At 38.7% G+C, this 21,500-nt stretch overlaps 1 protein-coding gene and 1 long non-coding RNA gene across 12 annotated transcripts in view; one reads left to right on the top strand and one right to left on the bottom strand.

The window, feature by feature from the left end:
- Nucleotides 1-3,949, top strand: part of LOC121079623 (transmembrane protein 132B-like) — a 252,359-nt gene extending 248,410 nt beyond the window's left edge. For all 11 annotated transcript variants that reach the window (XM_040577156.1, XM_040577160.1, XM_040577158.1 and 8 more), the window contains one exon: nucleotides 1,172-3,949. In XM_040577156.1, the coding sequence (XP_040433090.1) occupies nucleotides 1,172-2,323 (1,152 nt within the window). In that variant the 3' untranslated portion in view covers nucleotides 2,324-3,949. The remainder of the gene's footprint in view (nucleotides 1-1,171) is intronic.
- LOC121079626 overlaps nucleotides 1-20,870 on the bottom strand; it is a 36,905-nt gene extending 16,035 nt beyond the window's left edge. Inside the window, exons 1-3 of the long non-coding RNA XR_005825111.1 lie at nucleotides 20,773-20,870; nucleotides 14,798-14,889; nucleotides 11,724-11,837 (exon numbers count right to left, since the gene is read on the bottom strand). This is a non-coding gene — a long non-coding RNA (uncharacterized LOC121079626). The remainder of the gene's footprint in view (nucleotides 1-11,723; nucleotides 11,838-14,797; nucleotides 14,890-20,772) is intronic.
- Nucleotides 20,871-21,500: the final 630 nt, after the last annotated feature.

The following is a 21,500-nucleotide window of genomic DNA, read 5'->3' as shown; positions in this document are numbered from 1 at the left end:
GACTGCACATACAATTGTGTGACTCTGTGAAAGGCAGTAACTTCATATAGTAAATGCTCTTCATCTTAGTAATCAACTCCTACAGGTACAAACATCCACACAGAATGAACATTAAACTCTCCAGAACTAATGCAGACCTGCACAGCACCGGGAAAGCGTTGGCCATGTCTGTGCATGCGTAATGATGTAGAAAGCATTTAGGTGCACTTGAGACACATTTTTTCTATAGCTAAACATGCCTTAGCTCCATACGCAGAGGTAGAAATCCCATGCCTGAAAAGTCTCAAGTCAGTTCAGCCAAAACAGCCTTTTGGCTCTATGTACAGAAGTTTTCATGGTGTCCATTGCTGAAATTTGATGGGTTTGGGCTTATTTGAATGGTATAATCTGAGTAATTAAATAGTTTAGGATGAGACCACAGAATAAAGTACATACATCTTTTTCATTATATTTATCATAGAATTGATACTCTATATCAGTAGAGAAAGGGCAACTATCATTTTAGTGCTAGAAATTTGCAGTAAGAGGACAAAATTTTTTGGTCAAAACCTTATTAAAAATGGTGGGGTTTTGAGTGTTTCTGTAGTTTCCACAAAGAGCTTTTGTACATTTCACAAAATCTTGTATATTTGAAAGCATAACAGAAAATTTAAAATAATGCATTGAGGTGTTTTCCTTAACCTAGTTTGTTTCAATGGGCTGAATGGGATCATCATGGAATCAACCTGTAACAACAGCTCTGCGCATGGTATTAAGTAAATCATTGAAACTGCAGCATTACAGAGATTCCTCATTATAGGGCCTTTATAAAATTAATTAACCAGGCCTTTAAAAATACAATTATTTTCATCACAGGGCCCTGGCATTCAAAAAAGGAGTCTCATTTAAGACAAAAAAGAATTGGAAAAAAATGTTTGTCAGCAATTTTTATTAAATTTAGATGACTGTATCTTTGATAGTTACTGAAGATGAGATAAATGCCTAATGGTCTAGAGAACACAAAATTGCAAGAAGAAAATGAGAAGCAAAGTAGACATTGTCATTTTTTCTTTGGAAAAGAAAATACACCAAGCTAAGCTGTGTGTTTATTTTGCTGATGTCAAACAAACAACAGAGTATCACCTATGTGCTTGTTTCACGCTTTTTTTTTTTCGTTCTCTTTCCCTTACAGGAAGCCATAGTCAGTGCTTGGATTTTGTTCAGTGATGGGTCAGTGACACCATTAGATATTTATGACTCCAAGGATTTCTCGATCACCATCACTTCACTGGATGAGATGGTAGTGTCTACGCACCAAAACCTTCAGTCAAAATGGCCTGGGGTAGTGGCAGAAGGGGATGGGCAAGGACCTCTGATTAAAATTGAAATGGTCATCAGTGAACCATGTCAGAAGACTAAGCGAAAGAGCATTCTGGCTGTTGGGAAAGGTAGCGTCAAAGTGAAGTTTGGTCAAAAAGATGCCGACCAAAAAGGAAGCAGTAATGACATTGATGAGACAGATAGAGATTTTAAAAGCCATGCAAGCAATGCTATAGAAAAACCTGCAGAACAAGATAGGACAGCACAGGAATGGTCCAAAAATGGAGCCCTTGGTAATCACGACGACAATGCAAACAAAAGCACAACTTTCATATCTCCCATTGATCAGGAGTCCCTTGAGGATGACCAGCTCCAAAATAATCCAACTGCCTTTACAGGTTTCCCTGCACAAGTAGAAATACCAGGAGAAAACAATCCCAGTGATCTCACATTGACTTCAAGAGGATTAACAGATTTGGAGATTGGCATGTATGCCCTGCTGTGTGTTTTCTGCTTAGCTATCTTGGTCTTTTTGATTAACTGTGTGGCATTCGCTTGGAAATACAGGCATAAAAGGTTTGCTGTGAGTGAGCAAGGCAACATCCCCCATTCCCATGATTGGGTCTGGCTTGGAAATGAGGTTGAACTGCTGGAGAACCCAGTTGACATTTCACTCCCATCAGAGGAGTGCACTACCATGATTGACAGAGGAATGCAGTTTGAAGAAAGCAACTTTCTCCTTAATGGGAGTTCTCAGAAGACTCTTCATAATCATATCCTCAGATCTTCTGAGTACATTTGTGAAAAAGAAGTTAAAAGCGAACCTATAAATCCTTCTGGGCCAAAGCAGAAGCGAGTGAAGTTCACTTCCTATACAACAATACTGCCAGAGGATGGAGGCCCCTACACCAACTCAATTCTATTTGACAGTGATGATAATATTAAATGGGTATGCCAAGATATGAACCTTGGTGATTCCAAGGAACTTAGGGACTATATGGAAAGACTGCAAGACAGTATGTAAAACTACTTTCTTATGTTTGTAATCACCTTTATGCCTTCTGTTTATGGATGGTGGAGCAGTCAGTCCAGTCAGCAATAGGAACAAGACAGTCCAACCTTGGAGTTACTGAGATGATAAGCTGATATCACTGAGCAGGTACAAGAGGCTGGCTGAGTTAAAGCTGTTTCACCGCAAACCAGGATGTGCCCCTAAAACAGCTACCTGTAGGTGTTGGAGGTGTCACACATGATGGCTGTTTTTGTATACTGCCTGGTACTAGCAAAATGCTAATACAACTACGCTCAGACTCAGAGGAGACTTCATTTGTTTGTCATCTCTCATGATAAATGGTTAATCAGAAAAGAAAGGGATCTTTGTTTGCATTGATTTTTCTAGTCGTCGTCCTTTGTAAAGCACAGTGGACATATCTTGCTTACAGCCTGAAACAAGGCGTACATTAAAAGGGATCTGAATGAACCTAATTTTATTGCCTATGTGCAATGCAGCCAAGTAGTATTATTATTTTTTACACATATAAAAACCCCATGTGGTTAATTTCTTTTCTTATTGCTTATGAATTTTATTTGACTTAGGGAACATTATTTTCTTGGAAGGATTTTTTTTTGGTTGTACCAAAGTGTAGTACAGTAATATTTATAATGATTTAAGTTTTCCATTCATCTGCATCAGCCCCTAGAGATACCTCCTTCATCACTGATTATCTTTCTCCTTTCCATATGAGTACATGGGTCGTTAGTATTTGAAACATAGAAAGGTATTAGACCTCTTACTGGGAAAGGGTTGTATCTTCTTACAGGGAACTGTAAATACAATAATAAACCCTGGAATATAAAAATCAAGGAGTAGCCCTGGGTTTACTTTTGTCATTGCTAACATGAAAAGGTAACCTCCAACCAAACAGCACACACTCCAATGGAAAACGCTTTTCTGAAACAGCAGCTTGGTTGACAAAACACATTATCAGAATGAGAAAGCCACATATGGTATTGAGATGCATAGAATATAAAGGAAATTTCCTAGCAAATAAAGAAAGGCTTGGAGTCAGTTTTACTCTTTACTAATAAATTAACACATTGACGATAAGAGTTTAGCAGGACATAGAAGTCCATGTACAATAGGTAGTGCCCCAGACCTTGGCTAAAACATCACTGACCTTATGGCTGCTAAAGAGAAAATATTTATACTATGTTTCATTTAAAAAGGGAGCAGGAAAGAAAAGGCATACTGGGCACATTATAAAGTGGCTATTTGCAGTTTTATCAAGAAATACATGCCGCAGATTCAAAGTTGCTCTCGCACATGCATTACGTGTATTTTTATATTGAAGAATGACTGAAATATGCTGAAAACAATAGGAAAAAAATGAAACTACATAATGATTAAAAAACCCACAAGAGTAAAGCACATGTTCTTATGATGGCTCTTGTGCAATGTACACAAGATCCAAACTACAACTGCCTTACATGTCATAAATCCCATCTTTTAGGTAGACTGAGATTGGATTTGAATTTTCTAATTCAACTCTGATATTGGAACAGAGCAGACAACTTTTTTATTCAAGGAAATTCTGCATTTGGTTCCTAACCATAGCTCGAAATATGTTTAGCGTAACTGCTATAAAATACTAGAATTCTGATAGTGAGACTACAAAGGAGAATGAGGACACCAGGTTTATATAAGATATTAAAGACTTATGCTTGCTGGCATTGAACTGCATAGTGAGGTGATGGCATCTTACAGTCCAGTTTTAAGCAGATGAAATAACAGACCACAGAGATGTTTCCATTTGATAAGGGATTTGGTACTTGTGCATCAGTTGAAATCTTTGGATCTTCAACAAATGTTCTTTCCTCTTTAAATGATCCAGATCTCATGAGGAACTATTCTTACTATGATCCTCATTATTAACAGCAGAGGGAAAAAAAAAATCTCTATTTAAAATTTAGTATCTCTTCCCAAAATGTTATTTTGTATTAGACCCAGCCAGAAACCAAGAGTATCATTTGCACAAATGTAAATGAGTATAAAGCAATCACAGAAAAACCTCATCTAGGAATCAGACACAGCTTGGTGACAGTAGCTGCAGAGGGTGAGCAGCGTTGCTGTTCTCATGAACGCACTCCCACCAGCTTACCAGTGCCACTACGACCTCACAGCAGTGTGCTGGGCTCCATAACCCACCTCTTCACTGTGGCCCCAGTTCTGCTAACTACACAAGCAGGTGCTGAACTCCACCCTCGGTCAGTCTGTCACACAGATTGAAGGGATGTAGAGTTGTTCTCCTCTGCTCTTCTGATCATTACTAGGTAACAGAAGACCTTTACAGGCTTTACTGGCCTGATCAGGAAGTGGCCCTTCAAGGGCCGTAGCTCGAGAGTAGGCGTATCACTGAGTTTGGGTGCCTCGCTACCGTCACACTGCCGTCTCCTTGAGCTTGTACCTGGGGCCTGATCCCTGGTTGTCCATAGCACCTATGAGTGGCTGCACCCTCCCACTGCATGCTAATGTGTGGCCAAGGGACAGTCCTACGTGCAATGTGGACCTGGCTAGAAGCCATCAAAGGAGACCTGAGGCTTTTTTATGATTTACCACATTGCGTGCAAACATTTCAGATGCTGCTACAGAAGACAGTTAAATACAGGGATCCGGAACTGTTAAGTGTTGGGCAGGAAATGCTTCCATTCTGGTGTTTGAACTGAGAGAATAAATAAAATACACTTTGGAGTAGAAACAAAAGTGTAAATGAGCTCTGTTCTATTTACCACCGGATGGTAAAGCTCTAGGTAAGCATCTGTCAGCATGGTCTTGAAGTTCTTCAGTTAATGTTTTTAGCTGGCTCAGTGGCTGAACATACAGTGGCTGGCTTATGTGCAGTCAGGACTTTCACAGGCATCACACATTATCTATCCCAAAGTTAAATTATAGATACAGCTGATTAGAAATGCGATAGCCACTACTGGTGTTCAGTTAAACAGAAGAATTGGATGCAGCCCACTACAAAAATGACCCCCTCTCCACATTTGGCAACGGTGAAAAAGAATTTCTAAAACTGCAGTCACATAACTTTTTTTTCCTTTTTTCCTTCTTTTTCCTTTTTTCCTTTCCTTCCTTTTTTTTTTTTTTTTTTTTTACATCACCTGTTGTTATATGAAATTTCTTACATGAGAAATGGCAATATATACAACAAAAGAACAGAAATGGGAAGAGGGAATTCTAGTCTCAGTAGCATGGATGGAGACAATGCCATTAAAATAAGTGGAATTGTTCTGGATTTATGCTGCTCTAAGAGCTTATGCTACTTCTCACAAAATCAAAAAGAAAATAATTTAGGTGAATATAGATGCAAAATATAGTTCTGAGTTGATGTACAGTTGTTTTTATCACATTTTAGTTTCAAAACAACATACTTTGAATGTAAATTTAATTAAAAATAATTCAAATCAGAAATGAAACAATTTTCAGATGCACATTTCTTTTTCAGTGAGTCAACCTCTCCCCCCCTTTTTTTTTTGGAGAAAAAAAGAAGCCTTTTATTCATGGAATATATAGTATTCTGCTTTTCTAAGAAATGAACAGCATTTGTACATTGATAAAAGTATCTATAGTTTTGAGATTACTGAGCAAAGGAAGCCAAGTGATTAAAAGGCACAATATGTATGTTTGCAAGCAACTAGAATTGTCAACAAAAAACAGAAACTATACTGACAGGTTAATTAGAATTATGCTTCAGTAGATGCCCAGGGAGGCAACACCTGTAATTTGATGCTGAATAAACAAAACATCTTATTTATGGCATGTATAGAAAAGGCACTGTAGGTGAGTTTATTTGCCAGCTATCTAGGAAAGACAATATGTAGTATCAATACACATACAAGGAGATACCCAGGAAAAATACTGAAAGCAAGGAGTGGATTAATGGAACATAAGGCGTTTGTGAACTGTAAAAACAAAGCTGATGCTGGACTCTCAGCTTTTGTAAGTCAGAGCTGAGCGACCGATGCCAGCTGAAGAGCTGGCGCACACAGAATGCAGAAGCAAGAGCTAGCAGTTGTCATCTGTTCAGAACTTTTTACTTCATTTGGACATCACACAGCCTAGCTCCATGTGGTTTGTCTATGCATTCTTTCTCATTTAGGTAAGAATTTAGGAATCCAGTGCCCCGCTCTCCTCTTGATGTACAACCACGTAGATTAATGTTTTGAGCTGCTGTTTCTTAATTCATATCGGGGAATGTATAAGAAAATCTTACAGCCATACGACACAGTACAAACAGTCCATGATATAATGGAAAACAACTGTATTTCAAGGTAGAGTACCCTATGAATGAAATATCAATTTTTCATAGAGGATATGCTCTTTTCTGAAATATAAATCATGTGCACTACATTGAAATACACTATAGTGTATTGTGAAATGCATACATTAATTGCTGAATCTATAACACTGAATATGTATATACATCACACCCAAGATATTTATACGATATAATAAGTCTTAGATGTATAACATAATGAATTCTGTACAAAATAAACTGTAAGTTAAGACAATGAAAGAGAACTTTTATAGCTGTGTAATTTGTATGCTAAGTTATTCAAGCCTCAGTTTTCATCTTTAAATGTGCCCTTAAAAAAAGCACACTGATTTTCTATAGGCAGATGTCTGAAATAAAGACTTCACTCTTCAAAAAAGAAGCAACTGAAAGACTGTGAAAAAGACACATACTCTGCTAGACAAATAAACATTCTGTTGATGTGATTTTTAAAACTGACTCTAAACCATTTTGCATTCATATCGGTCATGGTAATCTTCTGGTTGGGTTGTGGGTGATGTGCCCTGGAGTGTGAACAGTAAATTGCACTGTGCTGAATCACCAGTGTATGGACTGCTTAGGTGTCTCCTTGCTCAAAACACCACAAATTATCAGATTAGAGTCCAAGGGTGCCAACCTGCTTTCTCAGCAAACAGTGGTCCAGCCTTCTCTTTCTGCAGTAAGTGATCCTTTCCCAGCACCACATGTGCTGATGATCCTGAACAGATGAACATATTAAATGACTTCTGTCTTGCAAGGTACAACAGAGAGGTGGTTTTTTTTTTGGAGTTACAGGAAAAAGGTAATGAATTTAACCTGTCCTTTTCGCGTTCCAGTATGAATAGGTTAGATTTTGGTTCAGTGTTAGGAATTTCCTTCCAGGAGCTCTTATGTTCCCACTAGAATCAAAGATCCTCACAATGACCTCATCATAAGAGCTAGGAAAGTAGCTTGTCTAAAGCCAAAACAGGAAATTGAGGCTTGGTTTTAGCTTTTGCTTAAGGTCTTGGAGATGGTGGAAAAAACAGAAACACAAACTCTCCCAAGATCTCCAGGTGTAATCAGGCCTCCCGCAGTGGATACAGCACTGGACTTCAGTGCTCAGGATGTGCTTCTGTGCTTTTGCTATTTTCAACTGGACCACATCTGAGATCAAGTTGTACAAATTCACTACAAAGGTATGGGCTGTCTTTGTGCTAACAGGAACAATTTAACATAACTTGAATGATTTAATGATCACTATTGTCATTTCTAACATATTGAAACTTGTTTTTAGATAGTCAATTGCATGAATGGCTTGAAAACTGTGATTTAGAAACTGCCTCAGAGAAACTAAATTTTAAGGCGCTTTGGGCACAAATTCCAGTCAGTAATACTACTTAGTATTCTCAATGGTCAAAGAAGAAACTTGTTTTCATAAATGACACCTTAACTGCCAGTTGTATTTGGTCTCTATTTAACCCTTACTACACAACACCTTTCTCCTTAGTAGCATTTTACTAAAGAGATTACAGTGGATCTACGCACACTGCAATGCAGTGCAACTAAAGGTATTGGCCCATGAGCCTTTACAGAGGAGAGTCTCTGTGGTTACATTTTACACTTGGAGGCAAACAATCACCTGTTTAAAGCAACTATCATGGGATCAAATTTTAATTACCAATGTGTGCATTCGCCAGTGTAACTGAAAATAATTACCTGCATTCATTTGGGAAAAAGTAAGAGGCCAGCAAATAAATACCACTTCTTTTTTTTCCTTCCAAAAAAAAAAGAGTCCTCAGGATTTGGCAGGCAAGAGGCTGTATACTATTGTTTGTCACAAACTAAATAGGCCAAATCCTGAAGGCTGCCTCAAGTGAAACTCCCACTGGTATTGTTGGGAGATGGATTGAGACAGGACCAAACAGAGACAGACAATTACCCATCAGGTCTGAGGCCTGAAAGGCTGGCTATGTCCTCATACTACCTAACACTGGACCCTGCTCTTTCCAATCTGTAGCACCTCTAGCATGTAGCAAACAGAGCAAGTGACAGCGTTTAGAGTTTACGTAACTGGTGATACGTTGCATTATGTAGTATTCATAAAGTTTAGAGATACTGTTCTGTGAAAATGGAGCAAGTTGCAAAAGTAACTATTTGTTTTCAGTCTGCACCCTCCCATTATATTCCCTTTAGCATAACAGCACATTTCTATTTGTTTGTGTTCCAGTGATGCATGTGGTCAGTGTCTGCAAAGATTTGGTTACTAAGGGAATAAAATTGAGTTGTCTTATTAAAAGAGGCAGCTTATTTAAGAAATTAAAACGAGGTGAAGGATGTTCTGAGACTCTTTAAGTGTGTAATACTGTTACTTGCTTCCAAAACCATACCTATCAGATTAAGGATTTATAAAGCACTATGGATAAAGGCTTACATTGTTCCTTCTGATAATCTTGGTTTAGTCTGTTTAAAAATTAACGGGATCTGAAGATATAAAACCCAAGTAATGAGCTCAAGATTTAGTGGAAATGAACAATGAGTATTTTTAATCCTACAATTTAAAACTGTGGTAGGCAGAGTAGAATACATTCTCCTATGCCATAGTATTACCTGTAAGAAGACTTTTTAATCAGTAGACTTTAAAAACATTAACTAAAAAAACAAAGTCCATGTGAACAAAATTCTGATCTTGCTGAAATATGACTATTTAAAGGCAATCATTTTCAGCTAAGTCTAGCTACACTATCTAATTTATACATACATTACAAATAAAGATGCCATTTCACAATATAGTTATACCAAAATCTTATCCATTAGTTATTTCCATTAGTTAGTTCAAATACCACACTGGCAGGAATTACGGTATGCTGTAAATAGGATATAAACTTGGCACCACCGGAATCACAACGACTTTAAATACAGTCAGGAATTCCTAGTATTCTGCATACTGCTGCTAGCACAACCAAAGCCCACAAAAGTTGTTCTGGCCAAGGTCTGACCCTGTCTAGTGTACATATACATACTGCTACTTAACAGCATTAAAATATTCTCCTCTTATTGTTCCAGACTAATTTTTTTTTCTGAGTACACATTCCAGTGGAATTTATACAGTCTGCATTTTCAAGTATATGTACATCATAAAGTAAAACTAGTAGTTTGTAAAGTGAGTTTTTGTATGAGTTCAGGTTTTGCTTTTTTAAGCACGTTTCTAGCTTAAAATGGAATAAAGTCCATTACAATGTGAATCAGTTCTTCTTGAGAAGTGACCCATACACTATGCAATACTGATCAAGACATCGAATGAAATACACACACTGGGCAAAAGTCTAGTGCAGATTAATGCCAGAGCCCATCTAAGAACAGAAGTTTGTTGAAGTTCATGGTCTATAATCTTTGTTGTGATTCTCTTTCTCCACACAGAAAACTTCAACCATCATAAAAGGTGCTTAAAAAAGTGAAACATGAGTTGCACCTTTTTTAAAAAGAATAAACAAACTGATACTCAGAAAGCCCATAATGAAAACTTACCGTCTCTACTAAAGCACGAGATGGCTTTACTGTCCATTATGCATTAGCATCTTCTTTAAATACTCCAAAATGTTCAACACGTATGAACAGTTGCCATTTACTATACTATGGGCTATAAATCAACTTTTCACTTGCGGTAAAATATTACGGTAAAATATTCCACCTTCCACGGAAAATTAATTTTGACAAGGTACTTAATTTTATTTTCAACAGATAAACAGTGTGTTTTACTTTCGCAATTTAATTCAACTCTGCATACTTTTACTGGCCAAAACCCTGAAAGTCTGAGAAACTGTATAAAGCCACCTGGCTAGTGCAAGGAAAATAAAACCACAGAAGAGGAATCTTGGTCTAGACGTAGTTAAGACTTCGTTTACATTTCCCCTTGGTTTGTATGAGCTGGGTATAGGTATCCATTTTAATCCCAGGTACAGTAAAAACTTTACTAACTCTGTGCTATGTATGCATGTACCATGCATGCGTACATATGTCATCATTACTGCTATCCAGCTGATAGCAGAAATTTGACCCACCTAAATGAAAATGCTGTGGAATCTTTTGCTAAATCTAAATTGCTTGGTCACTTCCAAAAGCCTGATTTACAAAAACAGGGTACAAGATTTTTTCTTCTGAAGGAGTTTAGCAAGGACTGAAGAGGCTGCTACATAGAAGAATATAAAAAACAAAATTAAGGACTTTAACCAAAGCCAGACGATGTTAATTGGGAGCTTTCCGTTGATGTCAGCAACTAAATAAAATCAGTCAGCTAGGATCACACTCTACAATAAGCACAAAAGGCCATTTTCAGAAGTTGTTTTTCACTGAAGAGTAAAAAGACATTGGTCCTACTTCTGACCTCACGTTACACATATCTGTATATGTGTAACAATAATGTCCGTTCTATGCTGACATGCTATTAAAGTCCATAACAACAATAAAATGATCCAGCAAGTGCTGAGAAAACCTACAGCATGGACTTCCACAATAACATCTGTCAAACCGACATGCAAAAAAACTTCTCAGCCAATACCAGATAAACAGAGGCTGTGGTTCAACACAGAAAATGCAGTTAATTTGTCTAAAACTGCTCCATAACGTAAGACTGTAGAGATATATACACTTGTTTAGGTACAAGGTTACTGGAAATAAATGCATAAAACTAGGTCCTTTGTCTGGTGTATTTGTAAATACTGTGTTTGGTGCCTGTGTTGATGTTAGGTTAGTTCTGGACCAGTGCAGAAGAGGGTAGCTCAAGTCTTTTCTTGGCTCTGAGCCCTCTGTAATGCCTCATTCTAACGTAGCAAATAGCTGAGAGGCACCAAAGCATGCACCACCAAAATATAGATTAGAAAAGTATTTTAGGCTTTTAGGGTTTGTGCCAGAAGAACCTGTGCATATAACTAAAGGGATTTAATTTGCTGCCCCACAGAAGCTATATGTACTCCTTTAGATAAGGTTCATTAAAAGCCAAAGTGTCTAAGGGCATTCCCTACTTTGGAAAGAGTTCAACTTATTCTTGCTGCCTTTCATTCTGTTTACAACACAAGCAGAAAGTATATTGAAAAAGAAAAGTTGGCAGGATACCTGATCACACTAGGGATGTAAAGAGCCATTTCAGGATTCCCGTTTACTTCTCAGATGGGAAGGTGTTTTTGACTACCACGCTGAGAGCCATGCGACTGCACCACCTTCTGGACCCTGTCCGAAGTGGGACGGAGATGCTTAGGGTGACTTGCCTGCACAGATGTGGAGACATACAGTGCATCAAAAATCAGACAGTGGCAGCACAAGAGGAGAAAGAAGTTTATAGTAAATGCAGAAGCCCAATGTGCTGCTGAGGGCTCTGCACTTCAGTAACAAAGTGTGAATCAGTCAGCTCCTTTCAACAAGTTTATTATACACCCAAGAGCCACTGTGGCATTCCTGAAACAACAGCTTCCACTTTAAACTAAGCTTCATTTAAGCAAGGACACTTGACATAGTATTTCCAAAGGCAAATAAGGATCAAAGCAAGAATTTTGCTGTACATTCAGCTGTTATTTGACTGTGCTATGTTTCTTTACAATGGCTTACTTTGTTAGGCTCTTGGTCACTGTAACTCATGAGGATGTATAGTATTTTAAAAGGAAATGCTAGTGATTAGAGCCAGCACTGTATGTACCAGCAGTCTGAATAATGGAAGTATGTGTTTGTCAATATAAGAGAGTTTGCAAGTCAGCTAGTTCTCTTGACTTGCCAGAGGCGGGTAAGAATGCCCCCGCTTAGAGACATACAACTGCAGGGGGCTGCCTTCATTTTCTGCCATTTTTTAGCGTGGAAAATTTGAAATTACTTGACACAAGCTCCTGGTGCCTTTCAACCTGGCCATTAATTTGGACTCATTCTTACAATTAATCACCTGCTGCTTATGTTCACAGGCACTTTTTTAAGCAGGGTTCCAGGACTTCTCTATGACCACAAAGCCCCCCTCTTCCCAGGACCTGAGTTAGCCTGTAGCAAACAAGACTCCCCATATTACAAATTCAAGCCACAGGAAGGACCAGTTCGAGAAGACAACTAGTATGATATTCAAATGTGTTGTATCTGCAGGTTGCATAGATACCAGGAATTCTGCAGTTAGAAGACTAACAATTTTCACAGGAGGGAAAAAAAAAAAAAAAAAAAAAAGATTTCTACCATCTTTCTTTGAAATCCCTTTCATGAAAGGTAAGAATGTATAGTGCTAGACCAGCATTTTGGCCTTCCAGGAAAGAAAAAGCAGAGGCTAGAAACACTGAGGTAAACACATCAGTAAAGAAGTTGGGAATAGTCACATTTTTTTAGTAACAGCATCACATTCACTAAGTGATACATCATGCACTTGCCTACATGGTGTAAACAGAGAAAGCAGAAAAACAGATTCATAGCTTTTTTTCTTTTTTTCACAGATGGGGAAAATATATTAGAAGTGCAGCAAATCTCTTAATTACTTAAAACTACATGCTTGTTACTGCAATCTATTTCTGACCAGTTTAATCTTTTTAACACTATTTTTACATCCTAAGACTGGAATGTCTTTATTGTGAGACTCGTTTGCCTTTGTAAACAAAAAAATCTCATGAACTAAAGAAGTTGCAGCTGTTTTCCTATGCTGGATTACACCAGAGAAAGAAGGCAGTAATGGACCTTTCCACTGCTCAAGAAGAAAGAAGGGTGCACAGTCAGGGAGGAAGCAGAGCAGATACTAGAGCCTTACCTTGCAGAACAGTGTTGACAAGTGTCTCTGGTCCAGGATGAGCACAAGCCCCCAGTAAAAAGCTACTGAGATTCTGAAGTACTCTTTGGCATCTACATCTGTTTTGACATCCCTTACAGTGTCCAGATACCTCAACAAATCTTTTAGGTGGGCTAAATATTTTAGCTGAAAGCTAACAGGGCTTGTGTTCCCAAAACATCACAAATTATTTATGACCTTAACCTCCCAGTCTGGAAGCATGACTTGGTCACATTTGCAGGTGTTTTTGCTTAAGCACTGCACCAAAGAAAAGCTTGTCAAAGCCACAAGGACAGATACCGGCCATTCACTTTGCCACTTATATTGAGAAGAACCTGGTCCAACTATTTTGCTGTTGAACAATATTAGCTTTATTCTCATGCCTGCAAAAGAGGGCACTTTTCCTTATACCTATATAAGAAAATGACATGCTGTCATTTCTATCGTAGACATAACTTAGTAAGCCATTAAATATGAACCAGTTCACTGAGCAGAGAAACTGAAATGAAAAAAAAACAACAACCCACACACAAATTAGTAAAAAATAATCATAAAAAAATAAAGCCTCAGGCAACATCTTTTTAACTCCCATCACAAAGAATGCAACCATTTAATTTCAATACCATGCATCTACTTTCTCTTAATCTTTTGTCTCGCCTTTGGACTAGAGACATTTTTCCAAAGCCTGGGAAAGCTACTTAGCACCGGTGAGACCACACTGGAATACAGTTTTCACTTCTGGACTCCCCAGTATAAGAAAGACATGGCCATACTGGAGCAGATCCATTGATGGATCGCTAAAGGGACTGCAGCATCTGATGTGAGGTAAGCCTGAGAGAACTGTCACTGTTTAAGCTGGAGATGTCTCAGTCTCTCAGTGGCAATCTTAACGATCTCTGTAAGGATATGATGGGAAGGAATAAAGAAGATGGAATCAGACACTTCTATGTCACATTCAGTGAAAGAAAAAAAGGCTAATTGATATTTTTAATTGATTGATTTTTTAAAATTGTAATTAAAAAAACTAACTGAAATACAGAAAATGCCATGTAAACAAAAACTCTTTTTCAGTTGTGACAGTGGTCAAACACTGGGACAGGTTGCCCAGAAAGGTTCTAGAGTCTCCATCCTTGCAGCTACTCAGAAGCCAACTCTCCCTAGCCATGAGCAAACTAGTCTAAACTAGCACCGCTTTAGGCTAGATGATCTCCAGATGTCCCTTCCAATTTCAACAGTTCTGTGACAAACAGACACAGAACAAAAACCATCAGAAAAATAGATAAGACATTACTCAGGTTAAAGGATCTGATTTACGGGCTATGATTATGGGTTTAACTATGGGTTGGCCAGTAGAGAGCAGCAACAAACCTGCACACATACATTTCAGCCAAAGGCAAAGGCTTACCTCCAGCTTAACGTATCTCCTCCTGGCATGGAGCTGGTGAAGGGATAGACCAGGGATGGGTGGCATATAAAAACTGCTCAGTTATGTTGTAGCTGCAATCAAAACAAAACAAAAACAAACTGAGTGCATTACCTTAGATAAAAAAAATTACACAGATGTTGAACTTTTCCGTCACAGAGGAACATAATCTGCTATGCAGCAAGGGGCCTTGCAAGAAAAAATGAGATCACAAACACCTGACAACAGGGGAGATGACAGAAGGGGCAGAACAGCACACTGCTGTTCCCCAATGAACCAAAAACACTGTAGGGAATGAAGGACTAGGACACAAACTACTGAAGATAAAACATCATTATGTGAGCCTTGGCCAACGTCAGCTGCTGTGCATCTTGGTAGCTATTACTGTTTAACTGTGCAAACAAGTGCTTAGTTACAAAGGGTGTTTTCTGCACTGCATTCTGGGCAAGGAACACAACACAATTTAAGACTTGTTTCCCAGATTCTAGTAATAGTAGGCAACGTATCCACAGGTATTGAGACAGGAAACCTCAAGGGAGCTTGGGACTAGAAGCAATGCAGAGCCAGAGCCCAGTGCATCCCATGCTGTGTCAGACTTCTTGTCTGCATGCGGAGTGGTTTTTATGTTAGCAGCAGAGGGGTTATGGCTAGGTCATAGCTATGTAAGTATGCAGGAGAAAATCCTGTGCAGATATACACACAGGTTCTAGGTAAGTCTAACTACCTTTAAATATGGTTCCAGTGCATTTGAAAACTGCCTAAGACACAAAGATAACGTATGAGGATATGGTAGGGTAAAAAGAGGAAGACAGTAAAGGTAACATGACTCAATGCTGGCCAAATAGGCCCACAATTCTTTGTTTTAAAGCCACAATGCTAATTCAGTATCTACTGAGATCTGTGTCCGAAGGGAGCACTAACAAAGGATAGCATTTTGGACCTTGGGGTCCTGATGGCCTGAACAGGACAGCTGTAAATAAAGCTGGCAGGACTTGTTTCTGCTCCCACAGCTGCTGACAGTGAAGGTACAATAGAGAGCATCCCACAACATCCATCCCTTGGGGAATGTTGCAGAACTCCCGGGTTGATACAGCCTAATTCTGACTGTGGCTTCCGTGAAATGCTTTCTCTCTTCCCTCTGTAGACATGCACTACTGTCCAAGGGAGCAGAGCTCTGCCTGACAGCTGGGAAATTTCCCATATCAGGCTGTACTGCTTGGTTGGTTCCTCATGGCACGTTCTAATGGCCTGATTTAAGATACTTTGAAAGGGGCTATTTTTAGTGACATATTATACACTTTCCACACTTGCCTCCTACATAGGCAGCCCACATTTGGTGCCTCATTGACCCTGTTCTAATGATGGAAAGCACCTTCATTTTCCCTCTCTCCTTTGGTGTAACTTCAGGATAAATAAGATATGATGTACTGTGAGTTTTTGGCATCCCTTTGTCAAATCATATCATCTGAGTATGGAGCTGTGATGTACCATTGACAGGGTATCTCCTGTGTGGTTCCTGTTTTTGTGTATGTCATACACAGGTGTTAGCATGTCCCTTGCACACTGGAAAAGGTAAGTGCTTTTGCCATCTTCTCTAGATCTTTTTGCACTAGGCTTATTGAGATAAAGAGTTTTTCTAGACCCCTTCTCTTTTATTCTTCAGTTACTGTAAGAGGCATAGCAACTTTACTAATTTATTTGCAGAAGCCATTGAAGATTACATCTACTGTGATCAAATCCCCTTAAGTAAAATATAAACCGCTACTTCTCTGAATGTAAAGCCTAAATCAATAATGGACATGAAATCATCAAGTTTAATCTCAAACACAGTGAACCCAAGTAATCACTCTTCTTGATATAAAACTAATTCTGTTTGACAATAAAATACTACTAGTCTGTGCCATAAACCAATGGAACAAATAACTTTCTTAACCCTGACAGCTGCTGTCCAAAATCATTACATCTCCTCTCCTTAGTGATCAAGCATTTCACTGGAGTACAGTTTCAGCTCAATTCCCTTTCTGCGAAAAACATCATATGCACCAGAAGTTTGAAAGAGTTTCTTTTTAAGCAAAGTTTAATGGTGTTTTCTTCCTATTTACCAAAATTGCACAGGTTATACAAGGATCACACAAACAGCACATATGATGCTCCCTGGCATGAGGCTAGAGCCTCAAGTTTAAGTGTGTGATGATTTAACTTGAGCCCCAAACGCATGTACTGCAAAATACATAATCAGCAGCAGTGAGGCTGATGTTTCTTTCAAATGTACATCAAGGTAATTTTTCCAGGAGCTGAATGTTTCCCTCCTGTGTTGGCAAGCAAACACTTCCAGAATTCAGAGGGCTTTGCCAAAGGATCCACCCACAGGGGCTGCTTCATCGGTTGGCGCCTAAAATGCTGCAGCATTCGTTAGTACATAGGAGACCGAAATGCATGCCAACACCAGCCTAACACATATGGATGGCAGCAGATATGTGCTAACAGTACCTGGCCACATTTTTGTCATGTTTCTCATAACTAGAGACCCTTGTGTAATTTTGACACCAAGCCCATAAATTCTTGATGTTATTGATAAATGATACCCTTGGATGTACATCTGAGATATAAAAAGGTGCCGCAGCTGCCCATACAAGGCTTGCAATTACAAAAAACTGAGCCTTGTTGATCTTTAGGGTGATAGCCAACTAAAAACCAAAACACTATTACTCCAGGAAACAGGACTGTTATCTGAGTAATAACTTGTCCTTGCAATAAAGCTGAAGGCAGGCGAGCAGAATGGGAACAAGGAAGGCCTGAGCAGATGCACCCAGCCAAGGCTACGTACGGACAGTGCTGCTCTGCTGCTGCCTGTGGTGGGCAGAGCAGGCAGTAATAGCGAACACCCAGCTACTTGCTACGGAAAAGCTGCCTGTTTCAACAGAACACACAGGGTGTGCGACAATAGGAAAGTTCAGGGGACATTATCAGTTCTCTTCCTTGAATTTTCTTGCTCAAGAGTCACCGAATCAAGAAATTACATTTTATTAACATAGCATCACTAAAGCGATCCTTTAAAAGGAGGGTTTTCAAAAATAAAAATGTGATTTAAGATGCAAATATTAACTGTTGTCTTGTGTATACAGAGTCAAAAATCACATCAAGAAGAGAATTAGAAATAAGATCTGCAGGTCTTCTGACCAGTGTTTCTTGCTTTCTAATTATAACTGGAAGAAATGATGTGAAAATTGTCTTGCCAACTCTCAAGTTTTTGATAACATCTTGCATGCTTTTAGTGCTACTTTAAAGCATGGCAAACAGGAAGCCACAACACTCTTTTTAGAGTGAGAGCAATATCTGATTTTTTTTTTTTTTTTCCCCACTGGCTGACTATTTCACATTGAGATCAGCATTTCATTACACTGGATAGACCCTTCAGTCTCCAAAGCTTTCAAGGCTCTGGATTTTCAAGAGCTCTGCTTACGTACAGACAACACCAAGTGCAGGGCTAATTCCAGGATCTGGGCCTGTCTGTGATTTACCTGTCTAGCACACTGCCTCTGCTCTTGAAACCTCACTCTGGGGGTTATTATTTTTGTCAAAATTCTTCCAGCAAACAACTCCACATAACAGCAGCCAGGCCCGAGAGCAGAGTCTGATCTAAGTCAGTTCCATTCCCATCCAAGTCAGTGAAAGCCTGATTATCTCACTTCTGAAATTCTGGGGTGGAAGTTACTGAACAAGAGCCAATGGCTGTTATCATCTTGTTAATGTCAAAGCTTGATTTTTTTTTTCCTTCTCCTTTCAATATTTCTGAAAATTTATACCCTGTCGGTGTCCTTGATAACAGTTTGGCATCTCTGGAGCTGAGAATTTTTTTTTTTCCCCAGCACTTTTTTTTTTTTTTTTAATTATTTGATATAGTCATCACACTGCAAGAGGAGGGGCAGGAGCATTTGTTATTGTGTGAGCAACAGACATTTCAAATAAGCATTGCAATTTCATAATTATAAGTTCTTCAGGGTAGGTAATGGGAATGAATAGCTCTAGAACAGAATGGGCTTTGCATTCATTCTGTGCACATAACATCTTTATTTAATTTTTTTGCTTGGGCTTTAATATTTAGCATAAGAAGGATCTTAAAAATGTAACAGCCCAATAGTCTAACCCCTTGTCAAAAAGAAGAATACCTATTTCTTTACACTTGCAAATATATTCAGAGTGATAGTTAGATGTATAAAGACTTTGAAAGATAATGAATTTAGTATTTTAAACAACATGCCAGATTTTAAATGACAATTATGGCTTTCTGTGGTTCAAGAATCAACATGCTGTTTTTCTTCTGTTGGATAAATACTCATCAGCACCACGACGGCATTCTGGCAGTAATTATTTAGAGTTTAGTCAGAAATACATTCCCATTATTACCTATCACGAATGATGCAGAAACCTGTCTGGCACTGAAGTATGAAGTTTGAACCCACTGCCTGAAGAATTTGCCTTTTCCTCCCCTCACCGGACTATTTCTCACAAGGCTGGATACATTTATGGTTGGATAGGCAGAACAATGCAGTCCTGGCACCCGTACTACCCCGTGTCCAGAATGTTTGTTCTACCAGGCAGCAGATCCATGAAGGTAAGTATAGGCAAAGGAAGCGGGGGGGACTGCTTTTCCCATAGGCTTGCTGAGCCCCAGACTGAATCAGAAATGTGTTTTCCAGCTTTCCAATATGTTTTATAACGGGACAGGATCAGAACTGCCAAGACACCCATTTGACAAGTGCTCAGTCCTTAGCACTGGTGTGTATTTTCTCATTTGTATGCATTAGTAACTCAACTGTGATAGTGTCAAATAGCCCCAGTAAAAAAAAGGAAGAAGTGTCCCACCTACCAAGTGATGTTTCCACACCTGAAAAATGCTGGTTTGTTTTTGGAAGGTGTTCCATTAAGCATTAAAACCATTATAAAATTTCACTGAAAAATACTTGAAAGGAAATGTTTTAATTAGGTTTCCTTTAGAGATGGGAAGAAAACATATGCTTAAAACTGTTTTAGAAATTAAGGTCTTGTTTTGATTTCTGAAATTCAATTGGAGATTTTCTTTTTTTCCTTTTTCTTTACTCCAATAAAATCACTGGAGAGAGGCATGTTTTGGAGAGAGATTTCTAAACCACATGACTTTCCACTTCAGAGTGAAAATTGACATGGAATTATCTGAATTTACTGCAGAAAACCCTGAATTTCAGCTAATGTTAACTAGAAATCTCCACCTCCAATAACTGGACAACTTACTCTTTAAAATTTATTTCTTTAGGTCTTACAAATGTTTCAAGAAAGATATGCTAATCACCTGTCAGACTCTGGTCTGTGAGGAACAGGACTCAGCCATACAGGCAGACTGTAAGTGTCCTATTGAGGCTGCAAACAAACAGTGCAGAAGATACTTCTTAGCTCTATTCCTAGAGCATCTGTCCATTAACTACAGCAGAACTGGAAGAAAAGACTTCAACTCCCATCAAACAGAATTCAGCTGACAGCTGTTGTGACCACGACTCAATTGTTAGCATTAAGGAAAACATGAAACATACACTAACTAAATATATATATATATATATATATATATATATATATAAACTTTAATTCCAATGATTATTGTCAATGGATATACTTCCTTTTAATTAAATCTGTGCCCTTTAACTACTGATGCAAATTCAAACCTCAGTGTAATCCTGCCACAGTAACTGAGCTGCTCCAGGAGTGGACTTGACTGCATCCTCACCAAATGAAACAAACCAGGAGAAAAAAATGTCACTTTTACTTTCCAGACCTGCTTTTGCTGCTGTTCTAAGCAAAGCCTGTGGTTCAGTTTGATTCAAATTGAACGTAGGTCCTGACAGAAGATACCTGCATGAAAGAATTGCCTGGACCTTGACTCTACTTTTTAGCCCTGGGAAAGGGAAGCTGCACAGGTTACCCACCTGTGATTAAGTGGATTCTAGCACCTGCGGAAAGCTCTGCTCAAAACAGGATAAATTTTTAATCCCTCCAAATTGCCTCTGCAGCTGCAGAAGGTTTCTCTTTCTTTTATAAAATATTGATAAGGTGGGAGCAATATTCTGTAGGGAGAAAAGATCAGCATTAAAAATGCAGTCTCCTCCCCCTAAGCATCTTCATTGGAGTCATTCACAGATTTTTATTCATGGATTACCTTCAAAATGCCCCTTTGTGTGGCTATTTTTCCTTCAGAGTATCCTGACTTTCTATAGCGATGACATGTGCATCATTTTGTGGACTTTGGAAGGCTATGAAAAAGCAGACAGAGCATCTTCTGATACAAACTCCAAAGTTAATAACTTAAGTTCTGCTCTCACTTGTACTAAGGTAAATTCAGCTCATTAATTCCAAATTTCTGTTAAAGAGCAACTTTTTCCCTCTGCTTTGCATTTTCTGCTAACCTCCTGCCTCTCTAGGGTCTGCACGGCCATAGAACAGGGCAATCCAGACATAAAGCACCAAACTAGAAGAATTTAGCTAGTGTTTTCCAGTGTTCAAGGAAAAGTTTATCCTAGGTCTTTATCCTAATCTGAACCTGCAGAGATTTTTTAAATCCTCATAAGCATTGTTTACAGTTAACACCACACCAGTATCCAGAAGACAGCTGGTTGAGTGTTTTCCAACAAAATGCATTTTTAGAAAGTAAAGCAAT

This window comes from Cygnus olor, chromosome 17, assembly GCF_009769625.2.
Source record: "Cygnus olor isolate bCygOlo1 chromosome 17, bCygOlo1.pri.v2, whole genome shotgun sequence".
NCBI classification, from domain to species: domain Eukaryota; kingdom Metazoa; phylum Chordata; class Aves; order Anseriformes; family Anatidae; genus Cygnus; species Cygnus olor.
Note: the sequence above shows the minus strand (reverse complement) of the source record. Positions and strands in the feature narration are given on the sequence as shown.